This window comes from Girardinichthys multiradiatus, chromosome 11 (assembly GCF_021462225.1).
Source record: "Girardinichthys multiradiatus isolate DD_20200921_A chromosome 11, DD_fGirMul_XY1, whole genome shotgun sequence".
NCBI lineage: Eukaryota > Metazoa > Chordata > Actinopteri > Cyprinodontiformes > Goodeidae > Girardinichthys > Girardinichthys multiradiatus.
In genome coordinates this window covers 28,572,321-28,592,857 of record NC_061804.1, presented here as the reverse complement: position 1 = coordinate 28,592,857, position 20,537 = coordinate 28,572,321, and the positions used below count along the sequence as shown (strand labels likewise).

Below are 20,537 nucleotides of genomic sequence, written 5' to 3'. Positions count from 1 at the left end.
TCAATGGTGCAAGGAGCGCAAATCTTAGACTGTGGACAATGTGAAACATGTATTGTTCTCTGATGAGTCCACCTTTACTGTTTTCCCCACATCCGGGAGAGTTACGGTGTGGAGAAGCCCCAAAGAAGTGTACCACCCAGACTGTTGCATGCCCAGAGTGAAGCATGGGAATGGATCAGTGATGTTTTGGGCTGCCATATCATGGCATTCCCTTGGTCCAATACTTGTACTAGATGGGCGCGTCACTGCCAAGGACTACCGAACCATTCTTGAGGACCATGTGCATCCAATGGTTCAAACATTATATCCTGAAGGCGGTGCCGTGTATCGGGATGACAATGAACCAATACACACAGCAAGACTGGTGAAAGATTGGTTTGATGAACATGAAAGTGAAGTTGAACATCTCCCATGGCCTGCACAGTCACCAGATCTAAATATTATTGAGCCACTTTGGGGTGTTTTGGAGGAGCGAGTCAGGAAACGTTTTCTTCCACCAGTATCACGTAGTGACCTGGCCACTATCCTGCAAGAAGAATGGCTTAAAATCCCTCTGACCACTGTGCAGGACTTGTATATGTCATTCCCAAGACGAATTGACGCTGTATTGGCCGCTAAAGGAGGCCCTACCATACTAATAAATTATTGTGGTCTAAAACCAGGTGTTTCAGTTTCATTGTCCAACCCCTGTACATGACTATACGCCATTTGTTTGCGCCCCTGGTAAAGACGTGTAAAAAGTCTTGTTTACATCTTGCTTAGGGCCATGTACAGTATTTTATCACTTTGTAGAAATGTCCACCAGTTATTAAAATACATAGTCCAACTGGGGGAGGTATGGGAGATCTATAGAGTGAAGATGAAGAGGTGAAATAGGGAAGGGTCAGAAGGTAGCATGTATGAAGATGCTAAGAAGCCTGAAACAATTTTCAGACGATGATGTCATGGCTTTGCAACCTAAGAATAGGTTAATTCCCAACATCTGTGCTAAATGGAGGCACAACTGTGGGAGTAATTTGAGGCAACACCTGAAACACTTTGATGTCTTGTGTGCCATCAGCAAAATATTAAAGGAAAGGAAAAAAGGGTGCCACATTTATTCAATGATTATATGCCAGAATAAACATCATATCGCTTAGGAAGGAGACAGTTTGCATGTTTGTGAATCAACCCCAGAACAAAAGATCTTATGACACTCTGGTTGCAGCTGGTTATTATCCACAATGGAACGAGTCCTGTAACATGTCCTTAACTGCCACTCAGCAAGGAGGAAGCCATTAGTTGAAAACTAACAGAAAAACATTACAGTTTGCAAATGCACATAGAGAAAAATGTTCATTTCTGAAGACATTCTGAAGACAACAGGCACATAGATAAAGCTTGGGCACAAATGGGTCTTCCAAATGGATAATTTCCCGCAGCATACAATGTCATTTTTTTATATTTTAAAGTAAATCAAGGATGTCAAAGTCTGTGTTCAGGAGTGGCCATTACACAGCTCTGATTTTCTAAGGGGAAATTTGTGAGCATATCTAAAAAAGTGTGTGAGCAAGGCGAACAACAAACCTGCCTCAGTTACACCAGTTCTATCAGGAGGAATGGGCCAAAAGATTCCCACTGTAGCAGACTACAGTGGGAATCTTGTGGAAGGTCCCCAAAACATTTGAACAGATTCATACAGTTTCAAAAGCAAATCTACCAAATACAAAGGAGATGTATGTAAACCTATGAATCTGAAGAAAGCTAAAATAAATGGTCTCATTTTGGCCTTTGTCAAATATACATGGTACTGTTATATACATGATACTGACCTACAACAGCAAAAGTTTGGTTTGGTATAATGTCAGTGAGGAAAAACAGACCATGTGTGTTTTTATATAGTGTATGAAACTCTTTGGTTACAACTGTATCAGTAGGCCAACCCAGACACACAAAGCAGGAGAACATCACACTCTCAGCTCCTTCTCTATAATCCTTTTAATCTGCCACCTTGAATCCTGTTGTTGGAAAAATCACAGGCTTCATCTCACACACCTGCTTGTGAAGCTTCCTCAGCCCTCTATCCCTTTCTCCCTTCCTGTGTGAGTCACTTTTGCTGATTTTCATCCTCGCTACTCTGTCGCTCACATGCTCTTCCTTTGTTTTCTGCAGGGGAGTCTACAGTACAGGATCACAATAAAACATCAGACGCTCAGCGTAAATCCCAACAGGCTGCATTTTTAATTCTCTCTTCATTCACCAGAGTGCTGTTTCTGTGCTTCTAAATCTTCTTCTTCTTTTACATCTGCTACAATGTGTCATTATCTGCGACACAATTATATCCTCTTATCCGCCCACCTCTTCCTCCCTGAAAGATCTACATTTCTCCAAGCGAAGTTATCTGTGACTCATAAAAATAGGCCCTGCATCCGATACCAGAATAGGCCATGTACAATAATCTGGCAGGGCTGTTTAGCATAACCAATGTGTGGGCTGTGATGTTTAATCAATCGATGTGGAGCAACAGTATAAAAAAATAGAGGAATTGTGCTCACATGGTCTCATCATTTTGAAACTCCAGCTTGCCGGAAACCTCATCATAGTCCTCCCCAGCCTTGGCGGTGCCCTCAACGGTGTGGTAAGGCACGGCCACCTTCCCCCTGGCCCCGGACGTCCTGTGCACCTTTACCTGCATGTTGCCAACGCTCTCGCTCACTCTGGAGGAGTTGTTCTCAAACGTGAAAATGCCAGCGTGGTCGTCGTCGTATATGGTGACTGTGGCGATGGGAGTGTTCCCCAGAGCTGCCTTTGGAGGAACGCGTGAAGAGATGCCGACCGTGCTGTTGCTGGAGGTGATGGGCTCCAGGACGGAGACCTCGGCCCGGTGGACAATACGGGGGTTACTGAGGCGAACGTAGAAGTGCTCGTCCTCTTCAAAGATGTCATCATCTATGACTCCAACTGTAAAGTCTTTAGTGGTCTCGCCAGGCTTAAACACCAACGTGCCCTCAGCAAACTCATAGTCTGAGCCTGCAGTGGCCGTCGCATCCTCAGTCCGGTAGTCCACCTGTATGCCGCGGGTGAAGAAACTTCATTAAATATTTAGTGAGCAGAGCTTTAGCAAAATGCTGAATTATTAATATTTAATGGGTTAAGCAGTTATGATGGCCATGTAATTCACACTGAGGATTTAGAAAAGTTTCATTTTTACAGTGCCTTGCAACATCATTCACACTTTTACCCTTTTGTCATGATACAAAGTTTTCATTAGAATTTTAAACATCCCAACATGAAGTAGTGTATAAATTTGAAGCAGAAGGAAAATAATTACTGGTTTTATTTTTAGAAATAAATATCTAAAAAGTGTGGTCTGCCCGTGTCTCCAGCCTTCCTGAGTACCCTAATTACCAATACTACCTCTAATAATATTACTTCTGTGAGCAGCAACTTTTCAAGGCTTGTCACAGATTCTCAATTGGCTAAAGAAAGGAACCTGACAACATAATAATGACATCACCTTTTTTATCATGTTTTATCATGTAAGTGTTATTTTATCAGCGGCTTTTTCTTGCCAAGCTTCTATAAAGGCAAGATTTGTGGAATGCATGACTAACAGCTGCTCTGTGGACAACGTCTATCATCTTGAGCTGTGGATCTCTGCAGCTCCTCTTGAGCAACCATGGGTCTCTTGGCTACTTCTTTGATTAAAGCTCTTCTTCACAGCCTATTAGCTTGGGTGCAAGGAAATGTCTTGGTAGCAGTTTGTAGAGTAATGCTCTTTTCATTTTTAAGATGATGAATTGAACAGACCTTGGTGAGATTTAAAAATTTTTCTGTAACCCAGTTCTGCTTTAAGCCTTCCACAACTTTCTCTCTGACCAGTCTACTGTGTTCATTTGTCTTCATGATGCTGATTGTTCAGTAATGTTCTCTAACAAACCTTGATTACCTTCAAAGAACAGCTGGATTTATAGTGAGATTACACTGCACACTGGTGGTCTCAATTTACAAATTAGTAGACTTCTGATTGCAACTGGTTGCACTGGATTTTATTCATGGGTATCAGATTACAGGCAGGCATACAAATGCATTATACACTTAAATGGTAAATGTTGGTGTACAGTGTTGGTCTAACACGTAAAATGTGTGGTTGTAAAATGACAAACATGTGCAACGTTCAATATAACTGGGTTTTAGCTCTTACCTTAACTGTGCAGCCAGACTCTCCTCCATGGCGGCTCACCGTCAGTTTCAGGGAACCACAGTTTTCAAAGCACTGGTAGTGAGAGGGGTCGAACTGCAGGTAGATGGTGTTGGGATCTTCTTCCTGCCCGCTGGCCTCATGACAGCTCACCACCTTCCTGGCCTGGTCAGCAGCATGCTTTTTCAGTATGTTCCCGGCTCCAATCATCATGCGTGTGGCTTGAATGCGATAGAAAGCCCGGCTCTTCTGCTGCTGGACCAGCACTTGGTAGTTGGCCATCTCAATCAGCTGCTCCATGTCTTTGTCTGGATGCCTCTGTTTTAAGTCTTTCAAGGTGCGCGCCATCTCCCGACGGGCCTCCTCCTCTTGGTCTTGCTCAGCGCTCATTCCTCCACCTTCTTCCACCCCCTCTAGCATCCCATCCAGAGCCTCCTTGTTGTGAGGGTGGGAGTTTGCACCCTGTCCGTCCATCTCCAGGTCCATTTTAGTGAACATGGCATCCCCTTCAGATTCAATGATGATGCCACGGGTCTTGTCGGTGCGGTAACGCTTGTGGACGTACTTGTAGAAGAGCAGGCGGCGGTCTGCGATCCAGGCTTGTAGCACGCAGAGAGGGAAGAACAGGAAGGTGAGGACTGCCTCCCAAACCTCCACCTCTCCGGGGGAGAACACAGATAGGATGAGGTACAGCCAGATGTAGGCGAACACGCTCCAGGCGGCAGTGACAAAGAACACCCTCAGATGCTTTATCTTACGAGTCTCGTTTTCTGGCACCACGTAGACACAGATGGCGATAATAATGAACATGTTGAATGCGGCACTGCCCACGATAGTGCTGGGCCCCAGAGATCCGGCTTCAAAGTTGTGGCCAAGTACTTCGATGACAGAGAGCAGGATCTCTGGTGCTGAGGAACCCAGAGCCATCAAGGTCAGGTTAGATACCGTTTCATTCCAGATGCGCACTGTGGTTGTTGTCGTTTCACCATTTGGCTTTTTGATGGTGATCTCTTTTTCCTGAGAGGTGATGACCTCGATAGAAGACATGAAACGATCCGCGATAATGGACATACCCAGGAACATGTATATAAGAGCCGCAAAGTAAACAATGGCGCGAGCCACCTTGTCCCCCACCGCAGGGTTCTGGGGGTTCCACATGGGCAGCACCACGCCATCTGAACAGTTGTCCTCGCTGGAGCAGTTTTTCGGGGCGTCACTGGTGTCTTCATGGCTAGAGCTGCCGTGGGAGAAATGAGTGACTCCAGGCAGAAGAACCAGCAAAAAAGAGACAAATATCCACTGGGTGATGGGTCGTGGTAAACTCATGGCACATTTGTCTGAAGTCATGATCTTCTAATGCTGAAGAATAAACTATGTCACATTTGAAGGTTCACAGAAGGTACCCCTGCAAGAGAACAGAAAAAAAAAGACTTTAAGGAGTGTTCCAGACACAGGACCTTATAAAAACTTTCATACTTACTTTCATACCAAAAAAAAAAAAAGCAGTCCCGGTCATGCTCTTTTATATGAAAATCATGTGGGATCCAACAGTTTGTTCAGTCCAAGCTCAGTGAGCCAGAAACATTTGCGGCTACTTATGGTTGACTCATTGGTATTGAACAATCCAGTTACACTCCTACACATTTAATGTGTCTATTGCGTGCAGAGAAACTGCAAATGTTACGCTCTGCACCTGTAGTATCGAGGGGAAAAGTGACTAAGTCCACTGCATACTCCATAGTTTGATGAGGATCCAGAAATAATCCTTCTTGGTATTAAGAAAAAATAAGAAAAGAGGTTTGGTCCCTTGGTAAGCTCTTATACATTATTATTTAAAAGAAAAACAATCCCCGTAGCTCATGAAAACTGTATGGAAAGGACTGCAAAATGCTAAGGCGTAGTAAACACCTCTAGTTTTGTGCTTTACATAACGTATAAATAGGGAGACCTTAAAATAATCCTACAGTGGCTTTCTTAGCAGCCGTCTTTTAACGGTTTTGAGTGAACAATTCAGGCTACAGCATCAATGCTATCCAGGGAAATAACATCTCCAGTGGCATGAGCAGTGAGAAACAGCCAAAGAAAAGTCAATTAATTTAACCTGGTGCCTCCTAATAAAAAATTTAAGACCATCTCCATCCTAAAATAGGTTTCCTATCAACAGCAGTGGAGATTCATTTTGCTTTATATACAGGACATGCTCTCATTGGCATGCAGCAGAGGAGCATCTGCATCCTGCACTCTGACCAACCTAACAGGAGAGCACATTTCCCCTTTGAGATTTAATTTCACGGGGGAACAGAAAACCACAGATGCACAAATGAAGCTGTAATTTTTTGCCTGCATGTCATAAGGGAAATAACAAATGGACTGCATTTCTGCATCTCCGTGCAACACAGTGACAACACCTGTATGCCTATTGCAGTGAGTCAAACGCCAGTGGGTTCAGCACCATGGACAGCAGTAAGCAAGTAGAACCATTAAAATTCCTCCACTCACTGAAATCAGCTGCAGATGTATAAAATAAAAAGCAATCCCTTTTATTTGGCACACAAGCCTGCACAAATGTGTGAGTGGGTGACGCTTCTTTGGCAAAAGCAAGCTTTCCAACTGGTAGTGATGCTCAAATAAAACACTTCTTTTGACTACAGCAGAGAGAATCTGTGTGTTTCTACAGTGTTCTGCAATGGATTCCTCACCAAAACCTCCAGTGGGAACTGATAATTAGGGTTCTTCTATTGTTTCATTGGATTTTTTAAATCAACCCAACTTCAAGGAATGAAATATTTAACCCTCCTTGCATTTCATTGATTCTATGGAAGAATACCAATTATCAGTGGAAACCAAAGAACTCTGCACTGAGGGGTTTTATCGTTTACTTCTTGATTAAAAGCATTTATCAGTTTGCTGGGCCCAGCGGGATGCACCTTTGAGATTTCATAAAGAACAATATTCATTTCAGCTTTTAAAACAATAAAACGAACAAAAAATGAACACAACCCAAGTTAAACAGTGAAGATTTAATCCTCTAACATTTTTCTGTCTGCCAAGCAGAGGTTCAAAGGTCAGCAAATAAACACTTGCACATAATGAGTCATTTTGATGCCTGCATGCTCTTGTTTTGAGTCCGTTTGTGTACGTGTGTGCATACAGTCACAGTAAGATTTGAGCGCTCTATTAAATGTCATCTCTGCTATTCAGGGAACGGAAAGTCAAGTAGCAAAAAGGAGGAAAGCAAAGAAGCTGTGACAAATAAGATAAAACACCTACAGGTGCGGATAAATTTGTTGGCACCCCTGGCAGAGATATGTAAAAAGTTTTCAAATAAATTCTTTGTTTTGACCCAAGTGTATTCTACAACTGATGGAAAGCCCTGTTAAAGAACTACAGCAAAGAGCATCTTGTTGTCGTCTTTGTATCAGTCATCATTTTAAATTCTAGCATACTATTCTAGTAATGTTTGGGTAGATGGGACTGCATTGTGAAACCCCCTATTTTTCAAAAATGCACCATAGCAGAAGAAAAAATGTTACATGTGCATGTCCAAACTCAGAAGCCAAAATGTCTATCTCACCAGTAAATAAGATATGGTTTACAAAAAGATCATGTTGTAGTACAAAATACTTCAAGCCTGTAGTTGAGACCATAAATTCATTAGGATAGCTGGTAACTTGTTTTTTTTTTGTATTTTCATGTTATCTCAGTTTTTTATGTGTTTGGAATACTAGCCCAGGCAATTATTCTCAGCAAAAATTTGATTCTGAACTTTGGATTCAGATCTTGTGTCCCTGTAAAGTTTTGTGTCTACCAGCGTCCCTTAGTTGGAGTTTGCTCTACTGAGCCTTTAACTGGAACTGTGTGCTTCAGTCAGATGAAACTTAGATAAAGCTTTTTTAGCAACAGACACTCCACATGGGTTTGGAGTGAAGCAATTGAAGAATATGTGGAAGAGCACTTCACACCCACTTCTAAGTACAGTAGAGGATCTATGATGCTGTGGGCTTGTTTCTCTTCCAGATACCTTGAAAATCTTGGCTACATGGCATCATTGATTGTTTTAAATACAATAATAATAAAAAAAAACTGGTGGACTGTAACAGAAAACTGAAAATATGTCATTGTTCTGTCTTTTAGAAGGACATTAATTCAGAAGGTGTTTGGACCAAGTATTGACAGTAAGATTACCAACAACTGTACCACTGTGGATTTAATATGTACATATAACAAACAGTTATGGATTAACATGTGACTTTTCCCACAGTAATTTAATGTCCTTCAATGAAAGGCTGGATTTATCTGAAGTCTCCTGTATAACACTACACCATTGGAATAAATGATGAATTTATTGCTAGAGGTGCTAACACAATTTTTGGCATCTGTATAGGAATTCCTGGACAGCACACAAAGTCCAGGGAAAAATGAAATGCAGGTTGGGTTTACATTCAAATGCATTCATTGTTTATTAAAGGCATTGATAGTGAAAGCAATGGATGGATGCGAAGATGTCCTTTATTTTTTGTATTAAATTGCATGTTATTACTACATTGCTCACCTGAAACCAGTTGTTAGTGAGTCAGCCCAGTGTAGAAGTTGTAGCCTCAGGAGGTGAACTTCTCCCTCATGTTGCTCTGTGGAAACACAATTTATCTGTAATTAATCAATTGTAGGGAGTGTTGTACAATACCCATTTCTCCAGGAGAGCGTTCGATGTTACAGAGTTTTAATGAGCTTATTTAAATAAATAAATAAATGCCTGCCTGCAGATTGAACGGCTGGGAAAAGAAAAACACGAATAAAAACCAAAGTTGCGCATTAAAGTCGATTAGAAATGCCAAGTTACAAAGGAGATCTGAAACCGCTCGATTAGAGACGCAGACATAAAGTGATTATCCCATGAGAAGCCAAGCAGAGAGGTCCGATCGTTGCGCACAGCTGTGGCACAGATACTCACAGAAAGCCCAGAAGCTCAGCTGGATCCTGGTCGCACCGTGGCCACCCTGCACCACCCCAGCGCTGGAAGACAGCCTGTGTGTCATCCACGCAGCGGGCTGGTGTAATGGTCCTGGCTTGTTGCGCTGGTATCTTGGAAATGACGCGTCGCTCCCCACTCAGTTTCCTCGATGTTCTCCTGACAGTTACCCTACATCAGCAAACTTAAGGCAGTCCGATCACTTCCTCTTAGTGATTTGCTTTTTGAATCATCACTGCAACACCGTTCCCAAAGCTGAATGTTTTATTTCAATACCTAAATCCACAAATTCCGGATTCTTCTCTCCAGACTGCGTGCGGTTGTTGATGCGTAAAAATAATAAATAAATTTCTAGCTCTATCCTTATTTGCACTGCTTAAATAAAAAATCAGGAGATTCGTCAGTTTAGGGGAAAAATACGATTTTTTTTTCAGTTGAAATCCAGAAACAATTTGATTGGGAAAAATTCCTTCGCGCCTCTGTCTGAGCTGGATAACGCAAAGAATAACCAAGGACCGCACATGAGAGTAGGCGTGAATGGATGGTGAAGAATCGAGAGGACGCAAACAGCACGGAGCAGGACAAGATGGACATCAAGCGGAGGGATGGTGGCAGACAGGAAAGAAGGAGTTTTGGTGCTATGCAAATCGAAGGCTCGTCTTCATCTTGCGGCGTGGGCCGGATTGGCACAAGAAGCGACGAGCGGAGGAGCGAAAACAGTAACACTGCAGAAACAGGGGAGGAGACGTTCACAAGCGGCGCTACACGCACGGTTGGTCGTCCTGATTGCGCATCAGGAGTCCGGGATGAATGAATGGACATTTGACTCTAAACAAACCACACAATTGCACTCATCATAGCCGTAGACCAGGTAACCTGGTGGGGAAGACTGGGAAGTGGCTCAGTTCTTCTTTTGAGCCCCCAGATGTTGATGCCTGGGTGTCTGCTGTGGTGTTTTAGCCTGGAAGGTTATATGTAGCACAGAGAAAACACAAAGTCTCAATCTCATCCTCAGAAAGACACGTGGCCAAATGATCAAACTCAATGTCTTCACAGAAAATACAAAAACTGACCAGTTGTGCAAACAGATGCAATAAGGTGTAGAAGAAAAAGGAAACTAAATTTAGTTTCCTGATGGAGGATTGTGTAAAATAAATGTAGCAGAATGGCTGCTTTAAATTAAATTATTGTTTTAGAAATTGATCAGGCTCGTCTATTGAAAAGTCAGTCTAACGTATTTAAGTATCTGGAGGTGTACACAAGCAAATGTCATGCAGCTGCTAACTATTAAAATTAAATTCAGCACTTTACAGTTTTTATGAAATTAATGTTTTCTCTGGAACCTAAACACCATTAGCTCCTCGTACTTGTACTCGTCGTCTTCCGCTTATCCGGGACCGGGTCGTGGGGGCAGCAGACTCAGCAGAGACGCCCAGACGTCCCTCTCTCCAGACACCTCCTCCAGCTCCTCCAGGGGGAGCCCGAGGCGTTCCCAGGCCAGCCGAGAGACATAGTCCCTCCAGCATGTCCTGGGCCATCCCCTGGGCCTCCTCCCGGTGGGACGTGCCTGGAACACCTCCCGAGGAAGGCGTCCAGGAGGCATCCGGTATAGATGCCCGAGCCACCTCAACTGGCTCCTCTCGATGTGGAGGAGCAGCGGCTCTACTCCAAGCCCCTCCCGGATGGCCGAGCTCCTCACCCTATCTCTAGGGGAGTGCCCGGCCACCCTACAGAGGAAGCTCATTTCAGCCGCTTGTATCCGGGATCTCGTTCTTTCAGTCATGACCCAAAGTTCATGGCCATAGGTGAGGGTAGGAACGTAGACCGACCGGTAAATTGAGAGCTTTGCTTTTCGGCTCAGCTCTCTCTTCACCACAATGGACCGGCACAGCGCCCCCATTACTGTGGCAGTCACACTGATCCGTCTGTCGATCTCCCGCTCCATTCTTCCCTCACTCGTGAACAAGACCTCGAGATACTTAAACTCCTCCACTTGAGGCAGGAACTCCCCTCCAACCTGAAGAGGACAAGCCACCCTTTTCCGGTCGAGTACCATGGCCTCGGACTTGGAGGAGCTGATCCTAATCCCAGCCGCTTCACACTCGGCTGCAAACCGCCACAGCGCATGCTGTAGGTCTTGGCTAAAGGGGGCCAGCAGGACCACGTCATCTGCAAAAAGAAGAGACGAAATCCACTGGTCCCCAAACCAGACCCCCTCCAGCCCTTGGCTGCGTCTAGAAATCCTGTCCATAAAAGTTATGAACAGGACCGTGACAAAGGGCAACCCTGCCGGAATCCCACATGCACCGGGAACAGGTCCGACTTAGTGCCGGCAATGCGGACCAAACTCCTGCTCCGCTCGTACAGGGACCGGATGGCCCCTAATAAAGGGCCCCCGATTCATACTCCTGGAGCACCCCCACAGGGCATCACGAGGGACACAATCGAATACCTTCTCCAGGTCCACAAAACACATGTGAACCGGTTGGGCAAACTCAGGGCGGATCTCATCCACCCCCGAAGCCTTGCCACCACGGAGCTTTTTAACCACCTCGGTCACTTCAGCCTGGGTGATGAAAGAGTCCAACCCCCGAGTCCCCAGTCTCTGTTTCCACCACGGAATGCGTGATGGCAGGATTGAGGAGATCCTCGAAGTACTCCTTCCACCGCCCGATAATGTCCTCAGTCGAGGTCAGCAGTCTCCCACCCCCACTATAAACAGTGTTAGCGAAGCACTGCTTCCCCCTCCTGAGGCGCCGGACGGTTTGCCAGAATCGCTTCGAGGCCAACAGGTAGTCCTTCTCCATGGCCTCACCGAACTCCTCCCAGGCCAGAGTTTTTGACTCTGCCACAGCCCGGGCCGCAGCACGCTTGGCCTCTTGGTACCCGTCAGCCGCCTCAGGAGTCTCACAAGCCAACCACAGCCGATAGGACTCCTTCTTCAGCTTGACAGCATCCCTTACTGCCGGTTTCCACCACCGGGTTCTGGGATTGCCGCCGCGACAGGCACCGCAGACCTTACGGCCGCAGCAGCATCGACAATAGATGCGGAGAACATGGTCCACTCGGACTCTATGTCTCCAACATCCCCCGGGATCTGGTCGAAGCTCTCCCGGAGGTGGGAGTTGAATACATCCCTGGCCGAGGGCTCCGCCAGGCGTTCCCAGCAGACCCTCACTATGCGCTTGGGCCTGCCAAGTCTGTCCGGCTTTCTCCTCCTCCAGCGGATCCAACTCACCACCAGGTGGTGATCAGTGGACAGCTCAGCCCCTCTCTTCACCTGAGTGTCCAAAACATGCGGCCGAAGGTCTGATGATACGACAACAAAGTCGATCATCGACCTCCTGCCTAGGTTGTCCTGGTGCCAAGTGCACTGATGGACACCCTTATGTTTGAACATGGTGTTCGATATGGACAATCCGTGACTAGCACAGAAGTCCAATAACAAAACACCACTCGGATTCAGATTGGGGAGGCCATTCCTCCCGATCACGCCTCTCCAGGTGTCACTGTCGTTCCCCACGTGGGCGTTGAAGTCCCCCAGCAGAATAATGGAGTCCCCGGGAGGGGCACTGTCCAGCACCACCGATAGGGACGCCAAGAAGGCCGGGTACTCTGCACTACCACTCGGCCCGTAGGCTGAAATGATAGTCAGAGACCTCTCCCCAACCCGAAGGCGCAGGGATACGACCCTCTCATCCACTGGGGTAAACCCCAACACGAGACGCCTGAGTTGGGGGGCAACAAGCAAACCCACACCAGCCCGCTGCCTCTCCCCATGGGCCACTCCAGAGTAGAAGAGAGTCCAACCCCTCTCAAGGAGATGGGTTCCAGAGCCCACGCTGTGCGTGGAGGCGAGCCCGACTATTTCTAGTCGATATCTCTCGACCTCCCGCACAAGCTCAGGCTCCTTCCCCCCCAGCGAGGTGACATTCCACGTCCCTAGAGCCAGCCTAAGCATCCGGGGATCGGGCCGCTGAGGTCTCCACCTTCGTCTGCCACCCAATCCTCTTTGCACCGGTCCCTCACGGTTCCCCCTGCAGGTGGTGGGCCCATTGGGGGACGGCCTCGCGTCTCTCATTCGGGCTTGGCCCGGCCGGGTCCCGCGAGGAGCAACCCGGCCACCAGGCGCTCTCCAACGAGTCCCGACCCCAGGCCTGGCTCCAGGGTGGGGCCCCGGCTCCGCCGTACCGGGCGACGTCACGTGCCTCGATGTTTTGGTCCTCATGAGGGATTCTTGAACCACTCTTTGTCTGACCCATCACCTAGAGCCTGTTTGCCATGGGAGACTCTACCAGGGGCATTTAGGCCCCAGACAACATAGCCTCTAGGATCATTTGAGCACTCAAACCCCTCCACCATGTTAAGGTAGCTCCATCAATGAATATTGACTAACTTGGTTTGTTGGATTGAGGACTTATCCTACACTTAGTGGATGCCTATAGGGTACTAATTGTATATTCAAGCACACACTATAAATGAGTGGAAGAAGAGGAACAGTAAATTGAAATAAAAAGTACACACTGAACAAGCATGTTTTTTATCAGTAAGTTGGTTCAGGAAATGTTTTAAAAACTATTGGCCTAATGGTTAAAATGAATCAATTTTGTGTATCCACATATTACATTAGACCAATAAAAAATATTTTTAATACATAAATGATAAAAGATATGTTTACTACCTGTTTTTATTTTCAAAAGGTTGTTTTGATCTGACAAACGAGCCTCATCGAAACACATATTCTAATTAATTGAATATGACTGTATCAAAAGAGAATAGTAGACATAAACAGTGGGCCTAAACATTAGCTTGTGTGAAATTCAAACACAGAGAAATAAAACAACAGTGAACTGTTGAGTCTTTTGAGGCTTCATGTAACAGAGGAATTACAATGGAACTGGTACATCCCAGTACATGCAGTGACCTGCTGGCTTTCTATTATATTGTTTCAGCAATCCTGTCTGTGCAGGGGTCTTTCCATTCACCATTGATGAGATTGTGCCTCCAGAAGCATCAGCCTCATGTCATAATTGCCTAAGTCATAATATGATTTAGGTAATTATGACATGATGCTAACAAAATAGAGCATGTGTAGAAGGTATTGCAGCAACAGAGAAAATGTTTTACTTTACAAATGTTTCATTAAACTGAGAACCCCGGATCCTGGCGTAATGAGGACCACGTTACAATGAAGTGTCTAAAGCAATGGCACATATTATTATAGATAGTGTAATGACATATGCCTTGAACTGATTTACTCAGAAAAAACCAAAAACAAAACCCAAAACATTGAGGCTAAATATGCATCAGATTACTAAACGCATACATTTAGTCTATACAAATACACTGCACTATGTGTGCATGTATGATCACTTAAAAGAAGGACACACAATTACATCCTTTTAATCTTACTGAATAAATAGGTATTATGGTTTTATATGGATTTGAGGCTCATCTGATGGCTCTTCTGGAACCCCGCCACCTCACCCTATGATCCCCCTTCCCAGCAAATCTGACCACAATCCCTAATCACAGCTGCTCAGTACAATAGAGGTCTATTAATGCCTTTCAGTTATGATAAAAATACATATCTTCTTCTGATTTCTGCTTATTATTTGCATATGAAGCATCTGTTGGAATGCTTCATATACGATTTGTGTTCTGTTTAAAAAAAAATAGCCACATTATTTTAATTACAATTTAGACAATTTAATTGAACACAGGAATTATTCCAATTACCACCTCGTTTCAGCAGATGGTATTTTCCCCCACACAATCTGAATTTAATTCAATTCAATTCAAAAATACTTTATTCATCAATGGAATAAGTGTTGTTGTAGCTCATATTATGCATGTTTCTTTAATAAGCCGTTCTAGATGCTGATGGCTGTGGGCAGGAAGGATCTCCTGTAGTGGTCTGTCTTACAGCAGATCTGAAGAAGCCTCTGACTGAAGACACTCTGTTGTTGTAGGACAGACTCATGAAGAGGATGCTCAGGGTTCTCTATAATGTTCTCCATTTGATGAAGCATCCTTTTTTGTACAATGATCTCCAGAGCTTCTAGAGGAGTCCCCAGAACAGAACCAGCCTTCTTTATCAGCTTGTTGAGGTTTTTTAAGTCCCTGGCTCTGATGCTGCTTCCCCAGCAGATGATGGCAGAAGAGATCAGACTCTCCACAACAGACTTATAGAAGATATGCAGCATCTTGTTGGAAATACCAAAGGTCCTAGCTTCCTCAAGAAGTACAGTCTGCTCTGTCCCTTCTTGTAGACAGCTTTACAGTTGCATCTCCACTCCAGCCTGTTGTCCAGGTTAACCCCGAGGTACACTACCGGTCAAAGGTTTTATAACTCCTTTCTCACTTAATGGGTCTCTTTATTTTCACGACTATTTAAATTGTAGATTCTCACCAGAGACAACAAACCTGTTAATGAACACACATGGAATTATATAGTAAACAAAAAGTGTGAAATAACTCTAAACATTTTTACATTTTAGATTTTTACAAAATAGCCACCCTTTGCTTTGATGACTGCTTTAATCTCTTGGCATTCTCTCGATGAGCTTCATGAGGTGGTCACCTGAAATGATCTTGAAAGAACTTCCTAGACATTCATTGAGAGACGGCCAAAGGTTGTTATTTCAGTCATTACAGAAAAGGGATTCTAAAATATAGATTCTCAAATATAACATATTTAACATATTTAAAGTTATTTTATCATTTTTGGTTTGCTACATACATATGAGTTCATTCACTGTTTTGATGCCTTCATTGAGAATCTACGTACAATGTAAATGGTCATAAACATAAAGAAAACCATTAAATAAGAACGTTTTTGACCGGTAATGTATTTATACTCCTCCACCACCTCCACTTCTTCTCCCAAGATAGAAATAGTTTTTGACTTATTCCTGTTTCTCTAAAAATCTACAATCATCTCCTTTGTTTTAGTGACGTTCAAAATGAGATGATTGTTTCCACACCATGCCACAAAGCGGTCCACCACCTTCCTGTACTCAGCTTCTTGTCCTTCTCTGATCCACCCCACGACTGCAGAATCCTCCGAGTATTTCTGCAGATGACAGGAGTCTGTCTTGTACTGGAAGTCTGAGGTGTACAGAGTGAAAAGGAATGGTGAGAGTACAGTCCCCTGTGGTGCTCCTGTGCTGCTGACTACCTGGTTAGACACACAACCCTTCAGTCTCACAAACTGTGGTCTGTTTGTCATGTAGTCTTTGATCCAGGAGATTGTTGAGGCCTCCACCTGAGTCTTCTGGAGTTTCTGAAAAAGCAAATCAGGTTGAATTGTTTTAAATGCACTGGAGAAATCAAAGAACACGAACCTCACAGTGCTGATGGCTTTCTCCAGATGACTGTGGGTTTGTTGAAGCAGGTGTATGATGGCATCTTCAACTCCAACTCCACAGAGATAAGTCAGCTGAAGGGGGTCCTCCAACAGGAGTCTCTCTAGGACCTTCATGATGTGAGATGTCAGGGCATCAGGTCTATAGTCATTGAGGACTGATGGGTGAGTTTTCTTTGGTACTGGAACAAGACAGGAGGTCTTCCACAACACTGGAACCTTCTTCTGGGCCAGGCTAAGGTTGAAGAGGTGCTGCAGAATCCCACAGTGCTGCTCTGCACAGGCCTTCAGGACTCTATGGCTGACATGTAGCCTTACTCTGGTTCAGTCTTTCTAGCTGTCTCCTCACCGGAATTACATAGTGAACAGTGCTGGTCTTTGGGAATGGCAAGTAATTTGCTCCGATTTGTAATTTTTCAGAATTTGAAGAATATGCAAAGTCGGGCTTGTCAACATTTAGCATCTGTGACTATCCTTGTCCACAAGTCTATCAGTAGAGTATTGTTTTTATTAGTCAGATGTGTTTTGTGCCCTTAGATTAGATAAAACATCTTACCTCTTACGCTAAAATGTACTTCAGGAATTATTAAGTGTGATGTTTCCATACTAGCACAAAGGTATACTAGTTAACAGAACAGAGACAAACCCTACAAAAAACAAAGATGTAAGCACATGGCATAGTTACTCCTCTCTCTAAATCCATCTGGGAAGAACAAGGATGAGAAAATGCTTGAGAAGAGTTCATTATCTGGCAATATATGGTATTTGGTGATAATTTGACCAATGTTTCATATGGAAATTGTGTCCATATGTGATATAGGGCAGTAATATATCTTGTTTAAAGAAATAAAAGTAACAATGCATGAGATTAAACTACACCTAAAGAATGAAGAGAATAGGGTATTTCTTTTAGGAATGCCAAAGAATTTATAGAAAATTAAGTGAAAATAAAGCTGGTGCTAAACTAAGCAAGGGGATGACAAAATAAATACAGATGCTCAACAACAAACATTTTAAAACACTTTAAAATTTGGAGCCATGAAACAAAAAATCCAACCTTAATGGCCTTACCTAATGAAATTATGTGCATATATATTGCATTTATTACAGTCATCAGTCATGTTATACTGATTCCTAATGTCAGAATGTTAACATGTCTACGAGTAATGCGTCAAACTGGTTATATATGGCTCTTTGGTGTAAAAAGGTTATCATATTTTGGCAAAGTTTTATGATAAATATCCCTGAATATTCAAGTATGTTTAACCACCCACTTGTTCCCACTCAGAAATATTCAGGTCTACATCTTTAAATCTGCGGTGCCAGTGGTGCAAGCAATATTGCCGTCATTTAGACAGTGTTCATTTAGTTTTATAGGTGCATGATTGCCTGTTATGATTATGAGGGGCAGGCTTGAAGGGATAATTGTGTCAAACCTTGGAGGAAAATAAAAGAGATTAGACTGAGAGCTGGAGGACAGAGGGTGCCGGAGGAATGAGGAGGAGCAGCTCAGCAGAGAGATGTGTTCCTGCAGAGAAGAGTCAGTTTCAAACCGTGTGCTGATACTGAAGGAAAGGTTTGTACTGTCACCTGTAGTGATGTGTCTCTGAACATAGTCACACTGTTTAGAAGAGCAGGTGACTGCAAACAGTCAGCTGAATATCTGCATATACACACTCTTAGAATGATAAAGGGAAATTAAAAACCTCTTGGTCTACCTTTCTCTTATCATCTTAGCTAAATGTGCTTTTGAAATACTTAACAGTTTCACTGTAGCTGTTTTTTATCCACTTGTAGGTGGGAGCAGATAATGTATGTGCCTTTAGCTTTGGTGAGGAGAAGGTGTTGCTCAGAGTAAACTGATGCAAATCTTTTTTTATTGCCTTTTGGAAGAAGGCATTAAAAAACATCCCCACTACATTATTTAGCTTGTTTAAAATCTCCTCAGGCGCCTTAAAAAATGTGAGAATCCATCACTGAAGTTCAGCTCTAACACACAGCAGAGTTAATAGATCTTTTACACCATGCATGCTGAACTGTTTTAGCAGGTGAAGCACAGGCAGAGGCTAATTCCTTGAAAAATGAGGTGGGGTTTGGAATAATGTCCCAACAAGCCCTGACTGGAATGCAATGGACTTTTTCTATTAGTACCTAATATACTCGACCCGTCTCGAGTCGGCTTAACAGCCATAGACTGCTGCTCAGTCTATGGCTGTTGTGTTTGTGTGGCTGTTGTCATACTCAGTGAAATCCGAAGGCTTCGGGTGGCAAGACAAAGAACTCTGGATCAGTACAGGAGAAAGAGGGAAGCCATGGAGCGCTATCAAACTGTAGGATACGAGCTTAAATGTGTGTGAGGATAAGCTAATTGTACCTAATGCTAACCACCTATAGTGGTCATGTACAACAGATGAAGATATTAGTTATTAAAATATGCTGTGACAGTCTTCTGATCAGCACGATTTGAACCACATCAAACCAGGTACTAAAAATAGTAACATAACCATTACTAATAAAAAAGCCTAAAAAGCGAGTAGAGCCGTATCAAACCATGCTGAATAGAGACTAGTGGGAAAGGGCTTATTCTGCACATTAAAAGGACTGTTCTCCTTCAAAGTTAATAAATTAAACTTTTGCTTTTATTTCTATAAAGTTTCTTGTTTTATTTCACAGCCTCAGAATCAGGAAGAAAGGGTATTAATGCTAGGATCTTTGTCAGTTTTTTGAGTTTTGGGTACTCATGTTCTGGTCACCTCCCTGCTCATTTGTGTTAATTAGTCACTCCTCAGTTCTCCTGCATCCCTGGTCACCAGCTGTCCCATATCCCTCCTGATTAGTTCCTCTCTCAGTTCATTGGTTTATACTACACGTCCCTCAGTATTAAAACCTTCTGGTTTTTGTTGTTTGCCACTGGTTCATTCTGTTTGTTACCTGAATCCATGCTTCTGTCATGTTCTGTGGGACTAGGATACTAGTGGAGGCAACAAGCATGGAGACAGAATGAAAGTTTGAACAAGTTTATCCTCAGGAAGTGACAGCTGCTCGATCAGCTGGGGGCCACAGCGTGTTGAAGCACTGAAGAAAAGGCGAGCGTGAGTTATGGAGGCAAGTGAATGGTGGGTTGAGATGATGCTTTCTTGGGAGTAGAAAATGTTCCATGAGAAGTAAGCCACGGAGACTGAGTTTTGGCAGACTGAATTAAGCTGCAAGGAGTTCCTTCCAGGAGGTTGGTATTGGAGGGTGGACAAGCAGAGCCTTGGGCAGCAGCTGTTTCTGAGCCCTTTCCTTGTGCTTGTAGGTCTAGGGAAATGAGAGAAGGCTTCAAGTGATACATACATCCACTGGATAAAGGATGGGACGAAGACTGAGAAACCAGGCAAGTGTCCTTAGAGCAATAACTTTGAGGAAGGAGCAGCACCGCCAAGGTAAGAATCAGAATACTTAAGGTAAAACATGTCAACTATTAAGCTGGTCTTGTTGTTCTGTTTACCACTTTAAGTGAGCAAACAATCTGATACTGGTTTCCAGCAGGTTAAGAGCTTTTCTTGATTGCTCCTTGATGAGCAACAGCTGTATGGCTGCTCCTGCCTGTCTCACCCTGTGGAAAAAAGGTGAGAAATTCCACACTACCATCCTGCACCCAGCTATTTGGCCTGACATCGGCTGATCCAGCAGTCACTTCCTGAGAATAAACCTGGTGACCAGGAATGCAGGAGAACTGAGTAGGGTGATGAACACTAATGAGCATGGCGTTTACCAGAACACAGGTCAAACTCAAACCTAGATCCTCACAATTAAAGGGATTTAACTAACTTTAAACTTAAATGGTTACTGATGTTTGACAGATTCTTCTAAATAGATCAGAAAAAACTGATCTGAGGTTTTCACCCACAGCCATCTCTTCTGTTTACAAAGAACAGTCAAAAGACAATTTCTAGTGAACTACAGATGTGTGGACAAAATGCCTGGCTGACATTAGGAGAAGGTGTGGGCTGGTTTTACATTGCAGATGTTTAGTTCAT

The 20,537-nt window shown here is 43.8% G+C and overlaps 2 protein-coding genes across 3 annotated transcripts in view; one reads left to right on the top strand and one right to left on the bottom strand.

Annotated features, from left to right (window-relative positions):
* The window catches only part of slc8a4a (solute carrier family 8 member 4a), a 54,694-nt gene extending 44,258 nt beyond the window's left edge, over positions 1–10,436 (bottom strand). Inside the window, exons 1-4 of the mRNA XM_047379861.1 lie at positions 9,132–10,436; positions 8,733–8,808; positions 4,184–5,585; positions 2,535–3,046 (exon numbers count right to left, since the gene is read on the bottom strand). Coding sequence (XP_047235817.1) covers positions 2,535–3,046; positions 4,184–5,527 — 1,856 coding nt within the window. The 5' untranslated portion in view covers positions 5,528–5,585; positions 8,733–8,808; positions 9,132–10,436. The remainder of the gene's footprint in view (positions 1–2,534; positions 3,047–4,183; positions 5,586–8,732; positions 8,809–9,131) is intronic.
* An 8,985-nt stretch (positions 10,437–19,421) lies between these two features.
* cnih2 (cornichon family AMPA receptor auxiliary protein 2) overlaps positions 19,422–20,537 on the top strand; it is a 54,995-nt gene continuing 53,879 nt past the window's right edge. Inside the window, exons 1-3 of one of the 2 annotated variants that reach the window (XR_007040165.1) lie at positions 19,422–19,741; positions 19,814–19,940; positions 20,047–20,126. The gene's annotated coding sequence lies outside the window, so the exon portion shown is untranslated. Of the gene's footprint in view, positions 19,742–19,813; positions 19,941–20,043; positions 20,127–20,537 lie in introns of both variants that reach the window. The other variant, XR_007040163.1, reaches the window with a different exon arrangement.